Source organism: Arvicanthis niloticus, chromosome 24 (assembly GCF_011762505.2).
Source record: "Arvicanthis niloticus isolate mArvNil1 chromosome 24, mArvNil1.pat.X, whole genome shotgun sequence".
Classification (NCBI taxonomy): domain Eukaryota; kingdom Metazoa; phylum Chordata; class Mammalia; order Rodentia; family Muridae; genus Arvicanthis; species Arvicanthis niloticus.
The window spans coordinates 14847692-14873458 of record NC_133432.1 but is presented as its reverse complement, the minus strand read 5'-3'; the positions used below and the strand labels follow the sequence as shown (position 1 = coordinate 14873458).

Here is a 25767-nt window from a genome sequence, read left to right as displayed (position 1 = left end):
CTTGTTATTTTTAAGAAGTTCTGGAGAAGCTATGGAAATGACTTAGTGCATAAAGTGCTTACTCTGCAAGCATGAGAGCCTGAGTTCAGATTCCTCAGAACTCACATAGTAGCCCAGTGCACTGGCCTGCAACTGTACTTCAGTGCTGGAGAAGTGGGCAGATACAAGAAGCTCCTGGGAGCTCACTGTTCAACCACTACAGCCAAAATAGTGAGCTCCACGTTCACTGAGATAGACTGTCTCAAAACAAGGTGAAAGGTTATAGAGGAAGACACCTAACATTGACCTCCGGCTTCACATGTTCACGTGTGTTCAGACATAAACCATGATGCACATAACAAATTTTCATTGTTTAAAAAGAACGTTTTTTAGGACGTATTTCAGTACTGAGCTCACTGTTCCATCCTATTTTGCTCTGGGTACACTCCAGTCATGGATGTACAAGAGCCCCTGTTGCGTCTTTGTCTTAGTCTCCTGTTTGCTCAGTGAGTTCCTCAAACCCACCCAAGGCCTCTCCAGTTGTTTGTTATGCTTTACCTGTTTGTTCATTCATGGTTTTGTGTACCTTTTTTTTTTTTTTTTTTTTAAGGAGAAAAAAATGAGCCATATATTTTTTTCACATTCCCCCTGAGGTCAACTAGCTTACTTTCATCTCTCTTTATTGTTGAATTATTTCTCATTCAGTCCCACACGCTCACTTGAGCAGCATATATACTAAGTTTCTGTCTTTCTTTTCTTCCCTCCCTCACAGCAACGTATCCTAGGGGCCACACAACTAGGAAAATAATGTTAAGTTTTGCAGTTTGATCCCACAGGGAATGCCACCCTGTGACCTTGTCACATTTTGTCACTTTCAGAACTAAGTCCTCTCTGTTGCTACTGATCATTGTACACTTGGTGGTAACAGTGCTAGTTATTTGTCCCCTCCTACTGTCTGAGTAACTCCCTGCCTGCCTGCCTGCTTCCGTAGTTCCTTGCAAGCAGACACAGTCCCTGTGCTTTACCCAGCCCGAGACGAAACTGCAGACAGTTCTCAGAATGCTCTTAGGATATAAGCTTTGCTTATAACCTCGCTCTCCTGGGTTGAGGGAGCCACCCAGAATCCTATGCCTTAGTGTTGGAAATGTGTCTCTGTCTTTGGTCCCCATGTGGAAGGGTGGACACCATCTGTGTGATTACAGCTTGTCTCTGGAGAGAGTGTCATTATGTACTTGTTTTTAGAGATATGCTCACAGAGCCTCTGAAAGCTAAGAGGCTACTGGTGTCCGCAGCTGGCCAGGCTCTAAGATTTTGTCCCTGGACATCTTTGAGAGACTAAGACCTTTAAAGAACATGCTTTGTCTACCCTGCACATCCTACTTTGACCCTAGGCTGGAAGCCTGCAGCCTTGCCTGGTGGGCCAGGAAGGCAAGAGTGCAGGTGGTCTGCTGTGAGTGACTGGTGAAGAGTCTGAAAGCGTGGCCAGCCTAGACTACTGGCTGTCCATAGAGTGTCTGAGTTGCACGACTCAAATGATAAAATGTGACATACATGTCATTGTACTTACCCTGGTGCAGTGAGGGAGTACACCGCTCTGAGTCCGCCTGCCACTTTAGGCCTTTTCTTGGCCAACAGATGCAGGTTCAACTTCATAGGATTTGTAGAGATGGACTCTGATTGGTTGAAAGGAGCATCGTGTGGATGATAACGCAGATGAATGTGGGAACTTGAGTCGGTGGCATCTATGAGCTTTGGGTTAATTGTCCTGTCTTATATGAAGAAGTGATTTTGGCTGACACAGGCCAGCTCTGGTCCATTTCTGGATCTAAGTGTTGTGAAGGGTTTCTTTCCATCCTTTTGGCAGATCTGAAGTTTCTCGGCTCACTGGAAACCCATGTGCTGTAGAGCCATGGCGATGTTCATATATAGATTAGTACCCTGAGCTACCCTTACCCCTTAACCAGCCCCAGGCCACCGTGAACCATGACGGCCATCGCTGATGTGATCCTGTCCAACCCCTCCCCATCTGGGAAACCTGTGCTCAGCCTCCACTTAACAGTACTGAACCTCTGAGGCAACCATGACCCTTGACTACCCAGAGACTGTTGATGGGAGAGTTCACAAGCCTCTCTCAGTCCTTGGGTAGCTCTCTTCAAGATTGCTCAGCAAACAAGGAAACGCAGGCTGGAGAGGTGAGGAATTTGCTCTCACAGTCGGCTTGAGAGGATTGAGACTAGAATTCTAGCCTCAGGTCTAGACCTTGGCTTTCCTCTGTTAGTGCACCCACCAGATTACAAAAAGTGATTCTCCTGTTCTCTCTCTCTCTCTCTCTCTCTCTCTCTCTCTCTCTCTCTCTCTAGGGTCTTCATTGAATTCTGTCATGGTTATTTAAGGAATCTTGCCTAGAAAGTCCCCACAAGCACTCAGTTCCCTGCTGCCCGGAAGGCGTGGACTCCAAGATGATCATAAAGGAATACCGGATCCCCCTGCCAATGACTGTGGAGGAATACCGCATCGCCCAGCTGTACATGATACAGGTGAGTCCGAGAGGCGGCTGGACCAGGTTAGGTTGGATCGGTCCCAGCCTACACTACGGGGTAGTGCCTGTGGACATGGACTACTGTAGGTGTCTGTGAGGTGCTGCACCTCGGCTGTACATCTGGCTTCTAACTAGACACCAGACACACAGACACACTGGACTCTCATAAGATCACATTATCTTGCCACCATTATATTCTAGACACCCATAACACTAGTCCTCTCTTTGCATTCACAACTTATTGTCTCGTAGATCAGCTGTTATTTCAGGTCTCAGCCCTTAAACCCCACGACTCTCCATTACTGTTTTGGAGGCTACTTCCAAGATAAAGGTATGGCAGGGTGGGTTTCTGACAGGAACCTCTCTTCCTGAGCTTCACGTGTTCTCACATTGGGTGTGGGCGTGTGATGGCAGTCTTTCTTCTACTTATAAGTACATTAATCCCTTCCTGGAGGACCTAGTCCCGTGATGCTGTATAAATCTAAGTAATCCACACATATACAGCCTCCATAGAGGGTCACACCGGGAGTTGGAGCTTCAATGTAGGAATTGGAGGAGACACATTTAGTCCCAAAACCTCATTTAAGACAGGGATGTGAGGCAAGAGAGGCTAATAGATTGTGCAGGAGCACACAGCCTGGCTCCTGACGCCCATTGTCTGACAGTATAATGGGATAGATCACAGATTTAGTCTTGCCCACTCGAAGGAAACTCCATGGACTCTCGCCTCAGTGCCTGATCAGCTGAGAACACTTACCCCAAGCCCTAGCGTTCATTCCAGATGCTTCTCACCCAAATGTCAGACCTGTCCACTGCCCACGTTGCTGAGGTATTGACTGGAGTTCTTGCTCTACAGAACTTCCCATCCCCACTTTACAGCTATCCCTCTCCCTCACCAACCCGAGAGAGTTTCCTCCATGACTAGGGCCCAGCCTCTACACCAACTATGAGCCATCTCTTGCCTTGGCTCTAGCTCTTCTGGATATATTGGAGCCTCTTGTTCCTGTTAACCACTGGGATCTGTACTTTATTGGTTTCTCTGTGTATAAACCTCTAGTCCTTGCATCATCCCTGAACCTTCAGTATTTAGGGCTGGAGGAAGGGTACAGCCTTCAGGGCTTCCACCCCCTACCTGGGTTGTTTTGTTTGTTTTTGTTTTTTTCTGGACAGGGTTTCTCTGTGTAGCCCTGGCTGTCCTGAAACTCACTCTGTAAACCAGGCTGGCCTTGAACTCCCAGAGATCCACCTGCCTCTGCCTCTCATACACTGGGATTAAGGGTAGTAAGTGCCCCACCATGTCCAGCTTTCCCCTTTTCTGACAGGTTTGCACCTTCAGCCTAGGGACTCAGAACCTGTCTAAGGAGCTTGAAGCAACTCGAGTTTAGCCAGATCCCACAGGAGAGGTTTGGCTGAGAAATGAGCAGGAAGTGTCCCCAGCCTCTCTGGGGGACTGTTTGCTCTGAGCTGCTTCAGAAGCGCCTCTCAATTCCCTCTTGAACCACTTACCCCTTAATTATTTCTAGAGAGCGGGAGAGAAAGAGCTTAAATCAGGCCCCAGCCCTGAGCACTCTAGAAATAACTCAGTCTGTTCAAGGACCATACTCATCTGCTGAGGCTGCCATGTGTCTGTGGCTTCTTTGTTCCCTCTCCAGCAGTGACCCATGGTCATGGTGGTGCAGCCCCAGTGGCTTCCCAAGCTGGGCATTCAGAGTCCAGCAGTATGACCTCCAGCCACTGGAGTGCCCCAGAGTATCTCAAGTGTGGAGTCACCGTTACTCAGCAGCTCCAAACGCCTGTCATTTCCCAGCATCAGTCCTTGTATTTCCAGTCAATTTAATTGTGAAGTGACCCACAGCATCTGTATCCAGACCACACGGTCCACTGGGCCAATTTATACTTTTGATGAATGTTGATCTGCTAGCCGAGACTGTAGTAAGCAGAAGCGTCTCCTCCTTTGATAGGTCATGCGTGTCTACACCACTGTCACAAGTGCCCCTCTCTGTAGCTGTGAGCTTCCAAAGTCTTTCCCTGTACCCCTTCCAGTGAGCAAGTGTGTGTATGCAAAAGACAGAATGGTGAACACACCAGATGTTGTCACAAGAGGAGTGTCCAGGCCAAGTGCTAGCTATCATGCCCATAGGGAAGCTGAGAAGCATGGCTAACATATACTTGTACAGATGTGTTCACATGTGTGTAAATGTGCACACATCCATCTGCATAACTTGCACAGTCCCACTCCAGTGTCCATCAGCCTGAAAGGCCCATAGAGGGAAGATATACCTCTCTGGAAGCTTTCATGGCCAGTGTAGTCCCTTTAAAACTGTGTTCTCTGTGAGTGGACCCCACACTCCGCCCAAATAACGAAGGTTGTCTTCCAGCCTTTCCTTATGGGCCACAGTGGCAGAAAGGCAAGGTGAGTTGAGTCCCTGAGTGGCAAAGCCTACCTTTTTGTTTGTTTGTTTGTTTGTTTTTTGTTTTTTTGTTTTTTTGTTTTTCGAGACAGGCTTTCTCTGTGTAGCCCTGGCTGTCCTGGAACTCACTCTGTAGACCAGGCTGGCCTCGAATTTAGAAATCCGCCTGCCTCTGCCTCCCCAAGTGCTGGGATTAAAGGAGTGCACCACTACCGCCCGGCTAAGCCTACCATTTTAAACAGAAAGACCATGATTTCATCTTGATATCAGGGACCCCAGTATATCAGCTTTCTAGAGGTTGAGGTGTGGTCCAGACAGTAGCACAGCTAACAATCTTACTCTATAGGTGGAAGTGTAGGCTTTCCCAGCTGAACCTGGCTTGAGTTCTGGCTCTGGGGAACAAGTGAGTCTTCCTGGATATTAATTACTATTTGTTTTTTGTTTTGTTTGTTTTGTGTTTTGTTTTTCAAGACAAGGTTTCTCTGTGTAGTCCTAGCTGTCCTGGAACTTACTCTGTAAGACCAGGCTGGTCTCAAACTTAGAGATTCTCCTGTCTGTGCCTCATGAGGGCTAGGATTAAAGACATGCACCACCATGCTTGGCCCTTCAATTTCTTACATAAGCTAGTTTCTTAAATGGCAGTGCTCTGGAAGGGCACTCAAAATAAACTTTCCTGTTTATAGATGGGAAAATTGAGCTAAATTGGGAACTTAGCTCCCCCATCTTCCAGAGGGCCTGTCTGCTCCTAGAAGGCTTTGGGCTTCTGATGGGGTCAGGAAGAATCCACTATCAGTCGCAGATATGAGGGAGCCCATGCTTGGCCAGAGTACAGGGAATAGTTAGGGAAGATGAAGTCCTGTTCATTCAGAAGACGAGGGAGGCACCTGAGGAGGCCTACTTTACCCCACCCCTTCTCCTAGATGGTCCTTGTTGAAAGTGGAGTGAGCTGTAGCCAACAGGCCTAAGGGTGGAACAAGTGGTTCAGCAAGAGGGCAGCTAAGGCAATCCAAACGTGGGGGATGGAACCTGTGTGCTTATGTCCTGCCTGTTCCTAAGACACCCACTCACAGCCAGATTTCTATCTCTGGAGGCTCTACTCATCTCATATGGCCAGTAGATCATTTCTATACCCAGCGTTCTCTGCTGCTACAGGGGCTATGAGTGCCTCTTTTCTAGCTCCCGCCCTGTCTGTTTCTCTGCTCACTCCCTCTGCTTCTGCTACGGTGTTTGTCTTCTGTGCCTCGGAACCCAGAGTTCCTGAGGGCCTGTACCACTGCAGGGTGAATATATGTGACAGTCACAGGCTGTACCTGAATGTGTGCACAGCTCACTGTGTGCCAGTTGTACCACAGTAACACGGTGTTCTGTTCCCACCTGTACAAAGACTATTTTAGGGAAGTCTGTAGATGTACCAAATAAAAGCCAGGCGGGAGTGGTTAAGGCTGGGAAGTGGGAGACAGGTCTAGGTACGCCCCAAGCAGATGCTGTAAGAGCCAGCCAGCGTCTTCCACAGCTACATTTCCAGGGAAAGAGTAGTGAGGACTCTTATCTGGCAGCAACTGGAACAGGCTGTGGAAAAGACAAAGCTAGCAAGTCAAAGCCATTCCTCTGCCTGAGAGGCTGTGTACCAGCTGCGTGATGGGTAGTGGAAATCACTGCCCTGCCCGCTGTCCTCTAGAGAGTGCTCGCTCAGCAAGACAGCCTGGTCAGTACCCTGGACAGTTCTGAGGGCACTGCTGGGGAGGAATTTTTCTTTTTGCGGCTCTCCTTCTTCAGCTGTCCCATGGAGGTTGAAGGCTGTTTGCCCACACAAGGCTCCAGAAGTGGGCAGCACTACATACTGCTTAAGAACGGTCATCGGCAAGAGTGTCAGTGTGGCTTCCACCGTGAGTAGCGCTACTCACAGAGCTATGTGAGGAGTGTGGTCAGTGGAGACCCAGGGTTCAGCCTGTGGAGGGTAGCTTAAGTGGAGGATGCCACCTTCAGAATTCCTGGTGATTGTGAAGACTAGACCCATTGATTATTGGTTCATTTGGCCATCCTTTCTCCGTCTGTTTCCTGGAGGTACCCTAGTGCTAGTGCTATATAGGTTGCTGCATAGATTCCAGACCTTAAGGTCCACAAGTCTCTATACCCAGCTCACTAAGTAACTGCAACCATCCATAGCCCTCACCTGGTGATGTCAGCAGCTTGGGTACCCTATGCCTGAAGTACATCACCAGCTTTAGCCCCCATGATGACCTCCAAAGCTGGTAATGTCCTTCCTCTTCACAAAAGAGGCAATTCAGAGACATCAAAGAGCTTGTCCAGGGAGAACAGCTGACCCTAGGAAGCCCGTCCTTGTCTGGAGATGCGGATGGCTGCCTTTCTGCACTTGGAGCATGGGGTCTCCATGTCTACCACATCTCTTCCTTCTCTGAAGTCATGGTTTTAAGGATTGGAGCAGAATGTCCTTTGCCATCTTGTCCCTTACATAGGTGCCCCTCCCCCCAGGACTCAAATACTCATATAACTTGAGAGCATACTGTAGATGGCAATCTGCCCACAGAGTCACCACTGCTTGGGAAAGGCCTAATATGGTTGTGTAGGAGATACAAGGACCACTCCAAAAGGCAAGAGACTTCCCCATTAAGCAGGGGAGGGACCAACAGTGTTGTTTCTCTGACTGACAGGCTGAAGGCTAACTCTCAGAGGTCATGGAGATAACTACATAGCCGGTTGACCATTGCCTACTCCCAATTCATATTCACATACAACTTCAAGAGTGTGAGCTCATCATCACTCCAGTGTGTGCATATGGGATTTACTCTTTAGAATTAAGACTCCTGAGATTTAGGACCTGCCCCAGTTCACTAACTGTGGTTCCTATAAGAAGAGGAAGGGACAGAACAACTTGGTAAGGCTTTCTTCCCATGGTGACTCTAGCTTGTGCTAAGTTCATAGTTAAAAGTGACCACCATAGAGGTTCAATATATTTCCCTATGTTTTGAGTGTGTTGAGAGTAAGATTTTTAGTCCGAGGAATTGCTATACTGTTTCTGCCTCAGCTAGCCACAGGGGGCTCCTTTGTTTCCCCAGCAAATGCAATGGCATTTGCTGTTGCTTATCTTTGTAGCCATCCCAGTGGGTTCAAGGTGCTAGCTCACTGGTTTTGGTTTGTGTTTTCCGTTTGTGTTCTTGAACATCCTTCAGACACTCAGTGGCCATTTGCATGTCTTCTGTGGAGACGTGACTGTTCTCGTCCTCGGACCTTTTGTGAAGTGTGTAATTTGTCTATTGTTGAGTAGTAGGCATTCTCTTGGATCCAAATTCCTGACATCAGATGTCATTGACATGTTTTCTCTTTCATTATATGAGTTCTTTTAACTTTCTTTAGAGCATGTTATTTCATTAAGTCCTGTTTATCTGGTGTGTGTGTGTGTGTGTGTGTGTGTGGAGAGAGAGAGAGAGAGAGAGAGAGAGAGAGAGAGAGAGAGAGAGAGAATTTATGTTTTTTCTAGTTTCCTGCTGAAGGACTATACTTCCAGCTTCCCTTGTGGACTAGGGAAGTCATTTCTGCCCAGTCCTGCCTCTGTAATGGAGTACATCCCATCCATCTTCCCCTGTAGGCATTTTGGCCCTCGGCACCTGTGGGTGACAAGGTGCCCCCTTTCTGTGAATAAACACAGCCCCACCTAAGATCAGACCACACCTCCCTTTCCCTTTCCAGCTAAGATTGTCTTTAAAACAATCTTAACAGTTATTAGTATCACATTTATAAACCATTGTCTAGCCAGGCGGTGGTGGCACATGCCTTTAACCCCAGCACTTGGGAGGCAGAGGCAGGCGGATCTCTGAGTTCGAGGCCAGCCTGGTCTACAGAGTGAGTTCCAGGACAGCCAAGGCTACACAGAGAAACCCTGTCTCAGAAAAAAAAAAAAAAAAAGAAAGAAAAAAAAAAAGAAAAAAAAAAACCAAATAAATAAATAAATAAAACCATTGTCTAATCCAAAGTCATAAAAACTTATTTCTGCTAAAAGTTTTAGCTCTTACATCAGGGAATGCGTTGTTAATGAGCTGTCAACAGCAGCCAGCCAGAGAGTCATGTCCGGTTAGGGAATGTGTCGTCCTATATGATGCCAAAACCTCTGCTGCCTCCTTAGCTTCTCTGTCACTCTGGCTGAGTGGGAGGGATCACACCTGATTCCTGTTCCTCAGTGTCTTAAATGACAAATGGAATGTCCTCCCAATAAGTATTTGTCCATCTGTCCCCTAGCCCCATTAGTTTTCTCTTTAGACAGATTCTCACTGTGTAGTCCAAGCTGACCTCAAAATACACAGCAGTCCTGCAGGCTCAGCTTCCAAATGCAGAGAGTACAGGTGTAAGACAGCACATCCATCCACGGGCAGCTGTAAGGACATTGTCCTTCTGTCTTGCCCAGCAGAGCTCTGAATCCACGCACTCTTGGCTCACACATACATGCTTGTCTCACATGTGTGCACAGAAAAGTCACGTGTCCATGGACATTCTGACCAGCAGCCCAGTAGTGGGCCACAGTCCTCAGGCTCCATAGTCAGATGCTGATCCCTGGACACATAATTCCACCCCAGTATCACTCCTAGGTGTCTCTCCAGACAGCCCCTGGTGTGGGCCTCTCTGAAGTAAATCAGATAAAACAGCATTGCTCATCTGGGAGACTGAAGAGTGACAGCTCAAAGCAGGGCTTATGCGGTCTAGATGTTCTAAAGAGAAGAACTCCAGCAGCAGCCTGGAGGAGGCAGCAAGGCATATACATCCCTGTATACACATGGTATCCACCAGCACTACCAGCATGGCTGGACTCTTTCTTACAGACCAGTAGCCTGGGACCAAACCCACTCAGCAGGAGGGGATGCTTGTGCAGTTTCTGAGATTCAAGCTCTCTGCAGCTTTTTCCTCTGTGTCTTCACACTGTCCCAGAGGCCTTGGGTGAGATGCCCCTAGTAGTACGCTATACCTTGTTTTTCTCACTTACAGAATGGACTGCCTCATTTTACCATTGGAGGATGAGGTGAAGACTGAGATAGGGTCTGGAAGGTGTCTCCTCAGGCTGGACTTCCCCTCTGGAGTCCCACGTCTCTGCAGCTCTTTCCTTGCCCACAGCATGTACATCTCAGCCCCAGTGCTTTCCATGAGTGGTCCTATCTGATGCCTTACAGGTCCAAGGGCCAGCTCTTCTCTGTCCCGAGTCCTCGCTACCATCTGACAGCATCAATGCCTAAGTCAAACAGCTGGGCCCTCCTCACCAATGTTCCCAGGCCTCCGGGCATGGGGAATGGACGATTGATTATCTGAGCCTGTACCCTCACTCCTTTCTCAGAAACAAGCCAGAGGTTATCTAGACTCCGGAGCCTTGCAAACCACACTCCCTGCTTACTCCAGAGGCAGATAGGGACCAGTGGCTGTCCTTAGAAGCCTGAGCTTCTTGTGGCAGTAGAGATTTCCTTTACAGTATGACTCTGAGACAGATTTCTTATTGGTTTGGCTATTTCTAGATCTCTCTCTCTCTCTCTAGATCTCTCTCTCTCTCTCTCTTTTTTTTTTTTTTTTTGGTTTCTTGAGACAGGGTTTCTCTGTATAGCCCGGGCTGTCCTGGAGCTCACTCTGTGGACCAGGCTGGCCTCGAACTCAGAAATCTGCCTGCCTCTGCCTCCCAAGTGCTGGGATTAAAAGCGTGTTCCACCACCGCCAGGCTATTTCTAGATTTCTTTTCACTTATTTGGGCTGCGCATGGAGGCACACACCTTTAATCCAGCACTTGAAAGGCAAAGGCAAAGGCAAAGGCAAAGGCAAAGGCAAAGGCAAAGGCAAAGGCAAAAAAAAAAAAAAAAAAAAAAAAAAAAAAAAAGGAGGGGGAGAGGCTGGAAAGATGGCTCAGTGGTTAAGAGCACTGACTGTTCTTTCAGAGGTCCTGAGTTCAAGTCCCAGCAACCACATGGTGGCTCACAACCATCTATAATGAGATCTGATCCCCTCTTATGGTGTGTCTGAAGACAGCGACAGTGTACTCATATAAATAAAATTTTAAAAAAAAAAAAAAAAAAAGGCAAAGGCAGGCTGATCTCTGTGAGTTCAAGGCCAGCCTGGTCTACATAATGAACCAAGTCTACTTAGAGTCTCTCTCAAACACCCCCACCCAAAAAAAACCCAAAATAAACAAACAAAAAACATTATTTTCCCTCATTTGGGGGTTGAATGGGCAGAGGCGTATATTCCATGAGACATGCGTGGAAGTCAGAGGGCAACTTTCAGGAGTCTGTTTTCCCTTCCACTGCCAGGCTTGGTGGCAGGTACCCTACCCACTGAGCCATTTTTGGTTTTTTGTTTTGGTGGTGGGTGTTTTCAGGGGGATTTTGTGAAATAGCCGAGGCTGTACTGGAATTCATAATCCCCCGGCCTCTGCTGGAATTCCAACTATGAGCACCGTGCCCAGCTGCTCTTCACGTTTTAAACGTTAACTTTTTGACAGTTTTATACACGTGCATAGTGGATTTTAGTTGTCTTCACCCCTTACTGTTACACTGTCTCAAATCTGTTCCATCCCACTGAGACCCTTCTTCTGGAGAAGGCCCCTCCGAGTTTCCTGTCCTCTCTGTGCGTGTAGGATTACTTGCATGAGCACGGGTGGGAGGCTATTTCCTGGAGCATAGGCTACCTATCAGTGGCTACACCATTGAAGACAGTGACAGTCTCTCCCCACACCGCCATCAACTGTCAACTGAGCAAAGTGTCTTAACATGCAGAGGCCAGAGGCCTCTTGTACTATTTGCTACCTTATTATTGTGAGACAGTTCTCCTACTGAACTTGTCTCTGCCGTCCACAGTGCTGGGGTTACGGGCAAGCATGCAGCCACACGTGGCTTTACATGGCTCCCAGGGATCCAAACTCAGGCCCTCATGTGTGCACAGGAAGCACTCTCACCCGCTGAGCCATCTCCCCAGTCCAGTGTATACCCTTTCTTCAGCTGGTGGTCAGATGGATGGCATCCACCTTCTGGCTACTGTGAATAACGAGGCACTCAAGTATAAGATTGTGTGATACCGGGAGGTATGAGTTTCCAGCTTGCTTTAGGTTTGTTTGTTTGTTTGTTTGTTTGTTTGTTTCAGCTGTGGGGTCTCCTGCAATAACATATGAATTTCAACATCCATTTGTTCCTACAAAAAAAAAAAAAAAAAAAAAAAAAAAAAAAAGAAGAAGAAGAAGAAAAGAAAAAGCCACTAGAACTTTGGTAGAGATTGTACAGGTCCTGCAGGCTTCCTGGGGACTGTTGTTGTCCTAACAGTATTGTGTCTCCTAACCCATGAAGAAAGGATGCTTTTCCAGTTTTTAGGTCTTTAATTTCTTTTGGTTTTATGGTCTTCAGCGTACAAGTTTCTCACTTTTCTATTTAAATGTATCCCTGTTTGTGGTTGCAAACGCTGTTGGAAACGCAACCAGTTTCCTTTTTGTGTTCTTCAGCTTTGTGTGTTAACTTTGTGTTCTGAAGCATTGCTAAATTCGTCTAATTAACCCTAAGAGAATTAAGGAAAATTCCTTAGAGTTTTCTATATAAAGATCATGTCCTCAGCAAACTAAGATGTTTTACTTTTTCTTTTCCAGTGTGGATGCCTCTTATTATTTATTTTTCTTGCCTAATTATTGTGGCTGGAACAAACAGTCCAAAACTGAGTGGAAGCAGAAAGCTTCCACTGGCATCCAACACTGGCATGGTGGCAAATACTTAATTCCAATCGAGGCTGAATCAGGAGAAATGCAAATCTCGGGCTACATAGAATGACCTTGTCTCAAAAGGAAAGAAAGAAAGAAGAGGCCAGATGTGGCAGTGCTCACCTTTAATCCTAGCTTCGGGAGGCTGGAAAGGCAGATCTGGTCTACATAGGAAGTTCAGGTCAGCCAGAGACCCTGACTCAAAGATAAAGCAAAGCGTGCATCTTGGTGCTCATTCCTAGGATAGGTAAGAGTCAGAGCAGATGATTTATGCTTTTTAATACTTGGACCTTAAAGAGAAAATCCAGGACTCTCACTTCCGTCAGGAGGCTTGGGGTCATGGAGCCACAAGGTAGATTTAGGAAGCTGGGGTGTCCTGAAATGACACAGAAGGAGCCAACCTCAAAGCCAAAGACCTTTCCTGTTCTCAGTCTTCTGAGCCCCTTCTCTTGTGCAAAGTACTTTGACTGAACACCAACATGTTTTCCCCCACAGAAAAAGAGCCGAAATGAGACCTATGGACAAGGCAGCGGAGTGGAGATCCTGGAGAACCGGCCCTACACAGATGGGCCTGGCGGCTCTGGGCAGTACACCCACAAGGTGTATCACGTGGGCATGCACATTCCTGGCTGGTTTCGCTCCATCTTGCCCAAGGCAGCCTTGCGAGTGGTGGAGGAGTCCTGGAATGCCTACCCCTATACCCGAACAAGGTGCGTCTGCCTCTGCCTCCTCAGCATGCCATCTGCTGGAGGAAGTCTTCAGCATGTATCCAGGAACTCTCCTGGCAGGTTCAACTCCTGCTCCCCTGAAATATCAAACCCTGTCTCACATATGTCCCCTAATGGCACATAGTTGGTCACATGCAGGAAAGGGAAGGATGCCCCTGTATGCGTGCCTCACAGAAATACCAATGGAGGTCATACAGGCAGGAAAGTTCAAGGAATAAACATACACTAAGTTCCTATAGACAGAGAGGGCCTGCTGGGAAGAAGTATGAACTGATGGTCCAAGGTCTCCCACCTCTGGGACACTCAGCTGCTGTAGCAGTGTCTAATACATCCCACACTAAGCAGGACTTTTCTCAGGACTCCAGCAGAAGCTCTTCACTTTTTGCCTCTCAGTGCTAGCTCGCACTGACCAAGGGCACTCCTCTCTAGCCTCCCAGGGCTTCCTCCCAACAAACCCCACTCCTGGAGAGTTCTGGGAGCTAATTTAGGATTTCAGAGAGTTCTTCTCCATCCCAGAGAAGAGCCGTTCTATTGTCAAGTGGGCTCCGTGCAGGTGTGAGCCAGGAGTCTCAGCAGACCCGTTGACTCTATAGCGCACTGCCATTCTAGCTGTGTATGCATCCCCACCAAACCTACTCACGTGGATGCCATATGTGGGCTTCTAGAGGCTGCCAGTTCATCAGACCTCATCCCTGTCTCTCTCTCCCCAAAGCTCTCTTGGCCATTCTTAGGACAAGATGGCAATATAGGAAAGAGACTTCCCTGTTACATCCTAGCCAACCCCGTCCCCACTGCCTTATTGACATTTCTACTGCTGTGAAGAGACACCATGACCAAGGAAACTTATAGGAGAAAGATTTTATTGGAGCTTATGGTTTCAGAGGATGAGTCCATGATCGTCATGGCGGGGAACACCCTGCAGGCAGGCAGTAATGGTGCTGGAGCAGTAGCTGAGAGCGTTCCCCTTCTCCACAAGCGTGAAGCAAGCATGAAGCAAAGAGAGAGCACTAACCAGGGATGGTGTGGGCTTTTGAAACCTCAATGCTGTACCTCTGCCAACAAGGCCACACCTCCTAATCCTTCCCAAACAGTTCCATCAACTAGGGACTAGGAACTCACATATGTGTAGGGGCCATTCTCATTCAACCCACCTGGTCACCTGGTCACCTGATCACCTTGCTGGTTTCCAGTGTGGTCTGACAGGCTGTTAACTAGTCACAGTCCCTCCAGGGTGCAGTCCCAATGGCTGTTCTTTCTCTCAGGTTCACCTGCCCCTTTGTGGAGAAGTTCTCCATTGACATTGAAACCTTTTATAAGACAGACACTGGGGAAAACAATAATGTGTTCAACCTGTCTCCTGTGGAAAAGAACCAGCTGATAACAGGTGAGCATGAAGGCTGAAGCTTGGCAGGCATCACTCCCACCCCAGGCCACTCCAGCTGTGGCCCTCTGCCCTTGCCTGATCTCATCCTGAGAGTACATTGGATTCCTAGCTGGGGGGCGGGGCAGAGTGAGGCAGGACAGACTTCCATGCCCTTGATGTGCATGCCAAGACTGTCGACTTTTTCCTCCCTATAAGTGTACATGTGTACTCTTGGGATACATGCCATTTGAGAATGCCATGGGTGGGCTTGGCCCATATTTTATTGTCTGGGCCTGGAGTGACCTCAGGTTCCATATTCTCTATCACCTCCACAGTAGTCTCCTGTCCCCAGCAGGCACCCCCGTGGTCCCGAGATCCCATCTCAGTCCAGCACCAATGCTGCAAGGGCCGTCTGGGCCTCCAGTTCTACTCTGTCTAAAATGCCATCCTTCTCTGGAAAGATTCCAACACCCTGTGTGTCCTCCCTACCCTATTGTTCTTCATGGAAACCCTCCTCCCATGGGTTCACTGGTTCACTTAACTGCACATGTAGACCATGATTTCTCAAGCTGACTACAGAAAAAGCTACAAGACCCAGGCCATATAGTATGGGCTAAGGATCACAAGTTCAAAGCCTGCCTGGACAACTTAGTATATGACCTTGTCTCAAAATTAACAAGTATAAATAGGATCGGTGATATAGCTCAATGATAGAGCATTCACATAGCACGTGTGAGGTACTAGGTCCAATCCCCAGTGACATGCTTACACACACACACACAAGCTAGAGCATTCATATAATACATGTGAGGTACTAGGTCCAATCCCCAGTGACATGCTTATACACACACACGCACACACACACACACACACACACACACACACACACACACAAGCACATGCACGATAGGAAAGATTCAGGGCTAGCAGTCAGGGAATCAATGGTCCTCAACACACACACACACACACATGCAACATATATGATGAGCCTTGGGCCCTGTAAGGACTTAGGGATCTGGAAAGGGTGGATGGAAGTTAGGCAGACGTGACCATTTGCAGGGTATCCCCATAGACATCATCGACATTGTAAAGGATCCTGTGCCCCCCAATGAATATAAGACAGAAGAAGACCCCAAGCTGTTCCAGTCAGTCAAGACCCGTCGGGGACCTCTTTCTGAAAACTGGATTCAGGAATACAAGAAGCGGCTCCTCCCCATCATGTGTGCCTACAAGCTCTGCAAGGTGGAGTTCCGATACTGGGGCATGCAGTCCAAAATTGAGAGGTTCATCCACGACACCGGTGAGTATGTGCAGGGACGAGGTGTGCCTACCTGTCTGCCTCCATTCTCCATGTGCTGTGATTGTGTTGTTACAGTTTGCTACTAAGAGATGACCCTGTATTGAGTCAGGGTTTCCTAGAGAAACAGCGCTGATGAATGAGAGATGAATGAGAGAGTGAATGAATGAATGAATGAATGAATGAATATAAACAGGATTTATTAGAATAATGTACAGGATGTGGTCCAAGTAATCAAACAATAGCTGTAGCTGTCTCTTGATGAAAAGTCCAAGAAGCCAATGGCTGTTCAGTCCACAAGGCTGGATGAATCCTGAAGAAGTAGGCTCCAATGCTAATGAACATATGGACTTGCTAGTGCAAGTGAGGGCAAGCAGGCAACAAGCAGAAGCTTTTTTTTCTTTCATGCTCTCTATTTAGGGTGCTACCAGAAAGTAGGACTCCAATTTAGGGTGGGTTTTACCACCTTAAATGGTCCAATCAAGAAAAATCTCTCACAGATGTGCACAGCTGCTTAAGCTTTAGTTAATTCAGATGTAGTCAAGTTGACAAGCAAGACCAGTCACCACAGACCCCAGAGCCTGTGCCCATCTCCCCTTCTCCACTCTGTCTTGGCCATCCGTGACCAGTGTGCCTGCTGTCTATGCAGATGCCTCATCCACTGCCCAGACATTCCTGACCTGGCTGGTATATGCTAGTGTAGCCTGTACCACACTCATGCCAAAAGCCTCTGCAGACAGCGCCCCAGCCCCCATCTGCCACTGGGGCCTCTCAAGCTTTTCTTTCCTCTACTTGAGGGGGTCCAAACCATAGCTGGGCCATAGCTCTGCCTCTGTACAGGCTGGAACGTCCATATGGCTGAATAGCTCAGATATAGTGCCCTTCACACCCACATGGCCCTTCCCAGAGCAGGTGTCTAAGGAACAGGTGAGCCAACAGATGCCTGGGGGCTCCCAGCCAGGGAATGCTGCCCAAGGCTTTCCTTCTCTTCCCTTGGAGCCCTAGACTCATGACTTCACAGGAGCACCCAGGTAGTCACCTTGAGACCAGCACAAATCAGGGAGACTTACTTTAGGCACGAATAGAGCCACACCACTGACAACATGCTCCACTCTCATCCTGTAAACTCATGATTACCCATGACGGGGGCTCCATTGCCCTGTTTATAGAGGACGAAATGAAGACCCCACATAGACTAGACCCAGAATAGACATTCCTCAACTGGCAGTGGAGGTGGCATTAGCCCCGTACATGTGGATTCTAGAGATTGTGGAAGGCATTTTTGCCATCAGCAGAGTGCTGGGCTCTGAGAAGGGAGCCTCCCACTTGGAAAGGGAGAAATGTTGAGTGTTCAACAGCCTGGACAGTCAGGGACAGTTTCTCCAGCTCCATACCCGGGCAGCATCTCAGATACATGATCTTCTGCTCCCTTCCCAGCAGGCTTCAGCAGAGGTGAACAGGAGACAGATGGGACATATTCCTGCATCTGTCTAACCTCATAGTAGCTGAGACTGACCCAAGAAATCCCCCTGCTACCTCCCCACATCTCTAACTCTGAGACTGTCAGCCAGGAGGACAGTGTCATAGAGGCAGCCTGGGTATCAGTCAACAGGCCCTCCCCACTGGGCCTCCTGTTTGTGGTTTTGAGCACGGACCTCATCTCATAGGTGACATGAGAGCTGATAATAGGACTGTGGGGCTGCCCTGGCCATTTCCTGTCTCCACTGTCTTGCTGGCTTGTCCCACCCTTACTGTAATCTCTCCAGTATGGCCTACTTGGGGCTCCTGGTCCTGGACATAGTGGTCCCCAGGCTCTGTGGGCCCTATGCCCTCCCCTGTAATCCCTGAGATACTGGCAAAACCCAGCTTCCCCAACTTCCTAAAAGTCACCTCTCTCCTCAGAAAGGAGGACAGTTAGGACAGCTGTGACATGCAGTTACCGCAGTGCCATTGAGGCATCAGCATTCTCTCTGAGTCAGTTTCTTATCTGTGAGGGGTGTAATAGTGCCAATTCTGTAGAGTTGTTGTGGGGTGTATCTTGGGGTGCAGACCTGCCGGCAGACACGACACAGCCCTCTCTGAGCACTGGGAGCATCAGTGTACTCACAAGTTGTCTTGGAGAAGTTACTTCCAACCTCTGACCCTAACAGCCTGACCCCAGCTGTAGTTCAGTGTCCCAGCCCTTCCAGCCAGCCCAAAAGGAAGTCTTTCCCTGCTTGGTGAGAGTAGACTGTGAGCCCAAAAGACGGGCCCAGGAAAGGAAACGGAAGCACCTAGGTGTTGTATCAGATACCACCCTCAGGTGTAAGCAAGGGATATAGTCAGGCTTGGCTGACGGAGAGCTCCATCCTGTCCCACCAGTGAGCAGAAGCCCCACAACTGGACTCTCAGAATGATGGGAAGACAGAAAAAGAGGAATGGGATGGGAGGGTTGGGGAGAAGCTGGGAGAACCCGAGGACATGCCAGAGCTCAGCCTCTTGGAAGGCCACCTAGAATTCTCCGAGAAAGCGAAGGACACGTCCCTGAGAACCAGCCATCACCTCTCTCAAGAATGCCCCCTGAAACTCATACACATTTCAAAATGTTCAGAGCCACAAAACAGAAAATTATACACATGAGCCAAAGACCCATTAGCATGGAAAGGACAAACTAAAACAAAAACAAACAAAGAAACCCAGTGTTTCAAATGCATCCATCCTGTGCCACAACAAATCCCTCCTCTAGAGCACACAAGAGTGGGAAAGGTGAGGCTCGGCCAGAGAAGCACAGGGCAGAAAACACAGCACAACACACATATGTAAATAGCACCAGCCAGGCTATTCCAATACTCTGTGCAGAAAACACAGCTGCACACTAAGCTCAAAAACAGTGCAAGCAACAAACACAAAAGCCAGGACCCCAGAACCAGTGCTACTGAGCAGCAAGGAGTCCAAAGTGGGGAGGAAAAACCCCGACTCTGGGAACACTGCGGCTTTGCTGGGCGGTGTGGACATTAAGGCCTTTTATGCTCTTTTTAAAAGTCCATGTAGGCTGGGCAGTGGTGGCGCACGACTTTAGTCCCAGCACTTGGGAGGCAGAGGCAGGAGGATTTCTGTGTTCAAGGCCAGCCTGGTCTACAGAGTTCCAGGACAGCCAGGACTACACAAAGAAACCCTGTCTCGAAAAACCAAGTCCGTGTATGTGATGTGTGTGTGTTTCTGTGTGGCAATGTACATGTGGGTACCAATACCCATGGAGGCAAAGCAGGGTATTGGATCCCCTGAAGCCAGGGTTACAGGTGGCCGTGACTGGCCTGATGTGGGTACTGGGAACTGAACGCTTACGTTTTGGGAAAGCAGCAAGTGCTTGCTGACTAAGTGTCTCTACCCATGGAGCCATCTCGCTCACTGCTGTTTGTTTTTGAAGCAGGGTTTCATGGGACTCAGATTGGCCTCCAGCTCAGCGTTAGCCAAGGATACCCTTATGACCATGAACTCCTCCCCCTGCCTCCCGGGTGGATTGCTGTGTGCCAGCTTTTTGTTGCAGTTGTTTGTTGGTTCATTTTTGGTCTTGGTTTTGGGGTTTTGGGGTTTTGATTTCAGACAGGGTTTTATTGTATAGCCCTGGCTGTCTTGGAACTCGCTCTGTAGACGAGGCTAGCCTAAAACCTAGAGATACACCTGCCTCTGCCTCTCTGCCTCTCTGCCTCTCTGCCTCTCTGCCTCTCTGCCTCTCTGCCTCTCTGCCTCTCTGCCTCTCTGCCTCTCTGCCTCTCTGCCTCTCTGCCTCTCTGCCTCTCTGCCTCTCTGCCTCTCTGCCTCTCTGCCTCTCTGCCTCTCTGCCTCTCTGCCTCTCTGCCTCTCTGCCTCTCTGCCTCTCTGCCTCTCTGCCTCTCTGCCTCTCTGCCTCTCTGCCTCTCTGCCTCTCTGCCTCTCTGCCTCTCTGCCTCTCTGCCTCTCTGCCTCTCTGCCTCTCTGCCTCTGCCTCTGCCTCCCAAGTGCTGGAGTTAAAGATGTGTGCTGGGGCTAGGGAGATGACTCAGTCAAGTGCTTACCACAGAATTGTGAGACCTGAGGTTTGATACCACACAAAAGAACCAGGTTCAATGGTGTAAGCCTATAATCCAAGGGCTGGGGAGGGAGAGACAGAGTGCCTGGCTCTTGCTGTCTAGCCAAATCTGCAAACTCTAGGTTCAATGGAAGACCCTGCCTCCAAAAATAAGATAGAAAAATGATAGAAGAAAGACACCCAATGTTGACCTCTGGCTTTCATACACAAACACACGGGGGGTGGGGGGGGAGGGGGGAGGGGGGGGAGGGGGAGAGGGGGAGGGGGAGAGGGAGAGAGGGAGAGAGGGAGAGAGGGAGAGAGGGAGAGGAAGGAGGAGGAGGAGGAGGAGGAGGAGGAGGAGGAGGAAGGGAGGGAGGGAGGGAGGGAGGGAGAGACAGATAGAATGCAACCCATTTTTAACTCTCATCTTATATGGAAAATTCAGCAGGAAAAGTAGACCAGACAGAAAACTTTTGGGAGGTCCAAATCCACTTCCCCTTGGGGCATGACTCCCCTACAATAAGCTGTGACTTCTGACCAAAGCCTTGTCCTCCAGATGTACAGCCATTGTGAACTCCTGAGGCCACTGGGAGCCAGTTCTGTAGGTTGACAATAAGAGGAACCGGAGGCACAGATTATCAGTGACTGTAGCCTGACCTATAGCTTTGCCCTGGTGCATACTGCCTCTGATATGAGCTTACCCTGTCCTCTGGCTCTGTGCAGGCCTGCGGCGGGTGATGGTGAGGGCCCACCGGCAGGCCTGGTGCTGGCAGGATGAATGGTATGGGCTGACCATGGAGAAAATCCGAGAGCTGGAGAGGGAGGTGCAGCTCATGCTATCCCGCAAAATGGCCCAGTTTTCGGAGGAAGGACCTTCAGAACTAAGCCATGACAATGCTGTCAAGGACCAGGCACCTGGACCAACCTCTGAATCCGGCAACAACAGTGGGGAGCCTCTGGGGCGGGGCCTGAAGAAGCAGTGGTCCACCTCCTCCAAGTCCTCAAGGTCCTCCAAGCGGGGAGGTAAGCTGGGTTCTTGCTTCTGGTGCAAGGCCCACCTTCCCAGTTTCCAAGGTAGCCAAGTCACGCTGTATCCCTGCCGCTCTTTTACTTTCCTGTGCATGTAGTGGAGCCTGGTTCCAGGTGGGGCTTCACCGTGATGTGAACCCAGCCTTTTTCAAGCAGCATCCCCAGACTTACTCATAAGCCCTAAACAGTCTGTGACTGAGGAAATCTGGGGGGTAGATCCAGGTAGACTCCCCAGTGAGAGAAAATATTTTCAAGGTATCAGATTCTGAGCAACGAGATGAAGCAAGGTCTCCCCTGTGTGGCCAGTTCTATCCCTGGAAGGTAACCACTCCCCCCCCCCCCCCCATTGAGTGGCCAGTCTTGGCCCTGTAAGGTCTCCTCATCCTACCCCCTTGTGGACAGTCTTGCCTCTGTAAGCCCCCTGTTGCCCCCATGACCAGTAACCCTTTTCCAAGAGTGTGGGATGAAGGGAGTTGATGTCTTGGTCTCCCTTCTCTTCCTACTGCCCTGCAGCCAGCACTTACTTATCAGCTCTGCTGTGGCCATATTTAAGGAGTTGTGTATGGTCAGGTCCAGGGCTCATCTGAGCTCCTGTCTTAAGCTTGCCCTGAATAAGACTGCATAGTCCATGAGGCAACATGGTGCTCCCTTCCCTCAGAAAGGGCCAGACAGTTCTACCCAGATGGACCCTGGACACCACTAGTCTCTTCATTTCTGTCCATGGCAAACTTCTCTAGTGATGCCCACCTAGCCCTCCAGGATGGCATCATAACTCCCTATTTGCTGGCTCAACAGAGCCCTCCTCTGCAGGCTGGACCATCACACTAGGGTTTTGCCTTCCAGCCAGCCCCTCCCGACATAGCATCTCTGAGTGGAGGATGCAGAGTATCGCCAGGGACTCTGACGAAGGCTCAGAGGACGAGTTCTTCGATGCACAAGGTAAGCAGGTCACCTCTACAGCCTGTGGGCCCTTCCTGGATCAGGTGGGGAGATTTATTAAAGGGTGTGAAACCCCTGTCACTATACTGTTCCTGTTACCTGTCCCCATGCTATCACAGCGGATAGCCCAGGCTCAGGGATAGTGTAGCGAGTGAGATGAGGTCACTGGGAAGCCACCACATAAATTTATCTCCATAAGAAGTATGACTTAGTCCTCAATTTTTGTGCTTGCTTTATTGTTTGTTATTGCTTTTCTTCATTAAATGTAAATTAATATGCATCTAATGTAGACTCTTTAGAAAAGCAATGAGGAGAAACTAGATGAACTGCCTATTCCCCACTCATTGAAAAATATGCACTGTGGCACACAGCCCTGTGCTCACCTGTGCTGGGAGCTGCAAGGACTGCCTTACCCACATGGAACCACAAATATGCTGTCAAAGAACTCAGAGGAGCCAGCAGGCAGGCCCAGAAGGAAAGCTGGGTCACTGCATGCTGGCAGCACAGCCAGCCCCAGAGCATGCAAAGGGTAGAAGCTGGGGGGTCGGGGAGATGGCTCAGCAGTTAAGAGCACTGACTGCTCTACCAGTGGTCCTGAGTTCAATTCCCAGCAACCACGTGGTGGCTCACGACCATCTGTAATGGATCTGATGCCCTTTTATGGTGTGTCTGAAGACAGCTATAGTGTACTCATATACATAAAATAAATAAATCTTTTAAAAAAACAAGAAAGAGAAAGAAAGAAAGAGAAAGAAAGAAAGAAAGAAAGAAAGAAAGAAAGAAAGAAAGAAAGAAGAGAGAGAGGAAGGAAGGAAGGAAGGAAGGAAGGGAGATGGGAACATGCCACAGTTGAACAGCGAGGTTCTCTCATTCTGCCATCGCCTGGAGGAGCAGAGGAGCTGCCCATGGCATTTTAGTTAACTGGGTAGCCAGACTGACAGTGAGAAAACTTGGGGACTTGATATCTAACAACAACAAAAAAATTATGTTTGTTGACTCGTTCTGGAATTAGACAACCTGGAAACAGGTGGCGGGGGATCCCGAGCCAAGCTCTGCACTTGAAGCAATGAAGAAGGGTGTCTTTGGTGCCCCACCCCTCCTAGCTGGCACTTTGTCCTTGAGAGAGGAAATACATACCCAATGTTGAAAAAGAATGTAGAACAGTGGTCCTCAACCTTCCTGAGACGACTGACCATCCTTTAAGACAGTTCCTCATGCTGTGCTGGCCCCAACCATAACATTTCATTGTTGCTCAATACCTGTCATTTTGCTACTGCTATAAATCATAATGTAAATGTCTGATATGCAGGGTCTCTGATGTGTGACCCCCAGGTTGAGAACCACTGCCTTAGGGAAAGGGCACAGATACCACAGCAGCAGGCATCTCGGGTTATGCTGTGAGGCCCAGCTGCTTGGGATTGAGGATGGGGTTACATGCAGGGTGATGAGAATGTTCTGGAATTAGATAGTGGTGATCTCTGTCTGGCATCATGAATACACTAAATAGGACAGAAGGCCGGGAAGGCCGGGTGGTCTACAGCTGCCTGCTAGCCTACTAAGACAGGGAAGGATAAGACACAGCTGGGTACACTGGGCATGTGGGCTCCAGGAGCACCCAAGTGCTTCTTCCTCCCCAGAGAACTTGCAACACAAGGAGGAAATGCACGCCAAGGACATCACCAAATGGAATTCCAATGACCTCATGGACAAAATGGAGAATCCAGAGCCTGAGGAATCACAGGGTAACCAGCCTTGGGAAGGAGGGTGTGGCCCACTCCTGCCTTACCCAATTCCCCCACAATGGTGGGACCCAGGGACTTGCAGCATTCCTGGGTAGAGCTCCCTGTTGGCTACCAGGTGTCTACTGCAGCAGCGATTACAATGTGGTTTCTGTGTTGCAGATGGGCTCTACCACCAGAGCGACTCCGAGTTCAGGGTAGCCTCCAGTGTGGAGCAGCTGAACATGGAGGTAGGTATCTACCTAAACACTAAGTTCAAGGCTGTGGGGAGGGGCTGGGTGCAGGCTACAGACGCAGAGTTCTCCAGAGCCTTGTATCCACATTTGGCCAGACAGTCTCCAGAGAGACCTGGGGCCCCTTTCCCTGCCACCTTTCTATGGGGACACCAGACAGCCCTGTCTCTATTGGTGTTCCTGAGAACTAGGGACAGCAAACAGCCCCGCCCTACCCCCCTGAAAAACCTTGACCTTTGGGAAAATAAAATGAGATCCTTGTAAATTCCAGAAAAAAACTAAGAACTCCATGTTCCCATCCTTTCGGTGGCCCAAGAAGATAAAAAAAAAGAAGGAAAAGAACCCAGAGCAGAAGTGATGCGGCTGTGGCCCAGGGCTGCTTCCGGCCAGGCAGAACTCAGTGTGTCCAATAAAGCTGTTTTTGTAGAGCCTGTGTCCGCTTGGGGGTTCTTTGCTGGAGCTTGCTCCCACCTGCAGGCCGTCAGAGCTGTTTGCACTGGGGCAGGAGCCAGGCTGGGCCACCACTGTGCCATGCTACGGTCATAAGCACTGTCCTGCTCTGTCCCCAGGCTGCCCAAGGTGGAGATAGTACCTCTGTGGGGACTCTGGTCCCCTTGGAGGGCCTGGGAAAGGCAGGCATACCTCTTCCCCTCTGAGGTCTTCTGCTTTGAGGTCTGAGGTGGAGGTGTACTTTTCTAGAAGGGGTAGCAGGTAAGGGAATTGTCAGTTGCTGCTTAATGTCAGACAAAGCAAGCAGAGGCCCTCCCAACTCAGCGCACACAGCTCTGACTGTCCCCCAGGAGAGGGGCAGAGCCCGAGGCGCAGGATCTGCCTTGGGATGTGCAGTTAGAGGAGACCAGCATTGTGTCTGGGGCACTGCCATCCAAAGTCAGACCCTTCTGCCCATACTAACCCCCAAACTGGAACCTTTCTTCATGAAAGGGTGGCTTGACAGAAGCAGACTGGGATTGTCCTGGCAACCATCGCTGACTTCACCACTCACTCTCGTAAACTCTGCTTCCACTAGAGCTCAGGGCAGGGGGAGTTGCTGTCTTTGGCTGAGTGTGAGAAAAGCTGTGTTTCTGGGCCTGTGGTCATCCCTGAAGGTTTCCAGTAAGGGGCCGAGCCAGAGTAATGCACTGAGGATAGTCCCACCTCTTCCTAGGTGACAAGGTACAGCTGGACTGTACCGCCATGTCCAGGAGCTGGGAGGCTGCTTTTATAGACAGTGTTCCAAAACCGTGTGCCCACTGTATTGGAGAAGCCTCTATAACTTGATCATAATGGGAATGGCCGCCATTCCCTGTCCCCAAGCCACCTGTGGTGGGCAGTCCCTGCATGTGTAGCTGTTCCTACCCTAACCCTGGGAGGAGAGAGAGCAAGCCCAAGACAGGTATCACTTCTCTTCCCTACGTGTTCCCACACCCTCGGACATAACATGGCTCAACAGATACAGACCAGTGGTCATTGTTACACACATACTAGGAATTCAGTGAGCATTCAAGAAAGGCCTAGCCGGGCGGTGGTGGCGCACGCCTTTAATCCCAGCACTTGGGAGGCAGAGGCAGGCGGATTTCTGAGTTCGAGGCCAGCCTGGTCTACAGAGTGAGTTCCAGGACAGCCAGGGCTACACAGAGAAACCCTGTCTTGAAAAACCAAAAAAAAAAAAAAAAAAAGAAAGGCCTCTGGGAATAGGGGCCACAGCCTGGGCTTCCAGGAGAACTAGCAGGGGCTTTGGGCGCTATTCTCCCTTG

The 25767-nt window shown here is 49.3% G+C and overlaps 1 protein-coding gene across 10 annotated transcripts in view; it reads left to right on the top strand.

The window, feature by feature from the left end:
• The window catches only part of Pitpnm2 (phosphatidylinositol transfer protein membrane associated 2), a 137118-nt gene that overhangs the window by 97937 nt on the left and 13414 nt on the right, over positions 1-25767 (top strand). For 9 of the 10 annotated variants that reach the window (XR_013107062.1, XM_076922873.1, XM_076922876.1 and 6 more), the window contains 8 exons: positions 2340-2516; positions 13151-13365; positions 14646-14767; positions 15819-16046; positions 20797-21096; positions 21946-22041; positions 23679-23783; positions 23943-24010. Coding sequence is in view for 9 of the 10 variants with exons in the window: in XM_076922873.1 (XP_076778988.1) it covers positions 2439-2516; positions 13151-13365; positions 14646-14767; positions 15819-16046; positions 20797-21096; positions 21946-22041; positions 23679-23783; positions 23943-24010 (1212 nt within the window). In the remaining variant the exon portion in view is untranslated. Of the gene's footprint in view, positions 1-2339; positions 2517-13150; positions 13366-14645; positions 14768-15818; positions 16047-20796; positions 21097-21945; positions 22042-23678; positions 23784-23942; positions 24011-24284; positions 24442-25767 lie in introns of those variants that run through there. The other variant, XM_076922880.1, reaches the window with a different exon arrangement.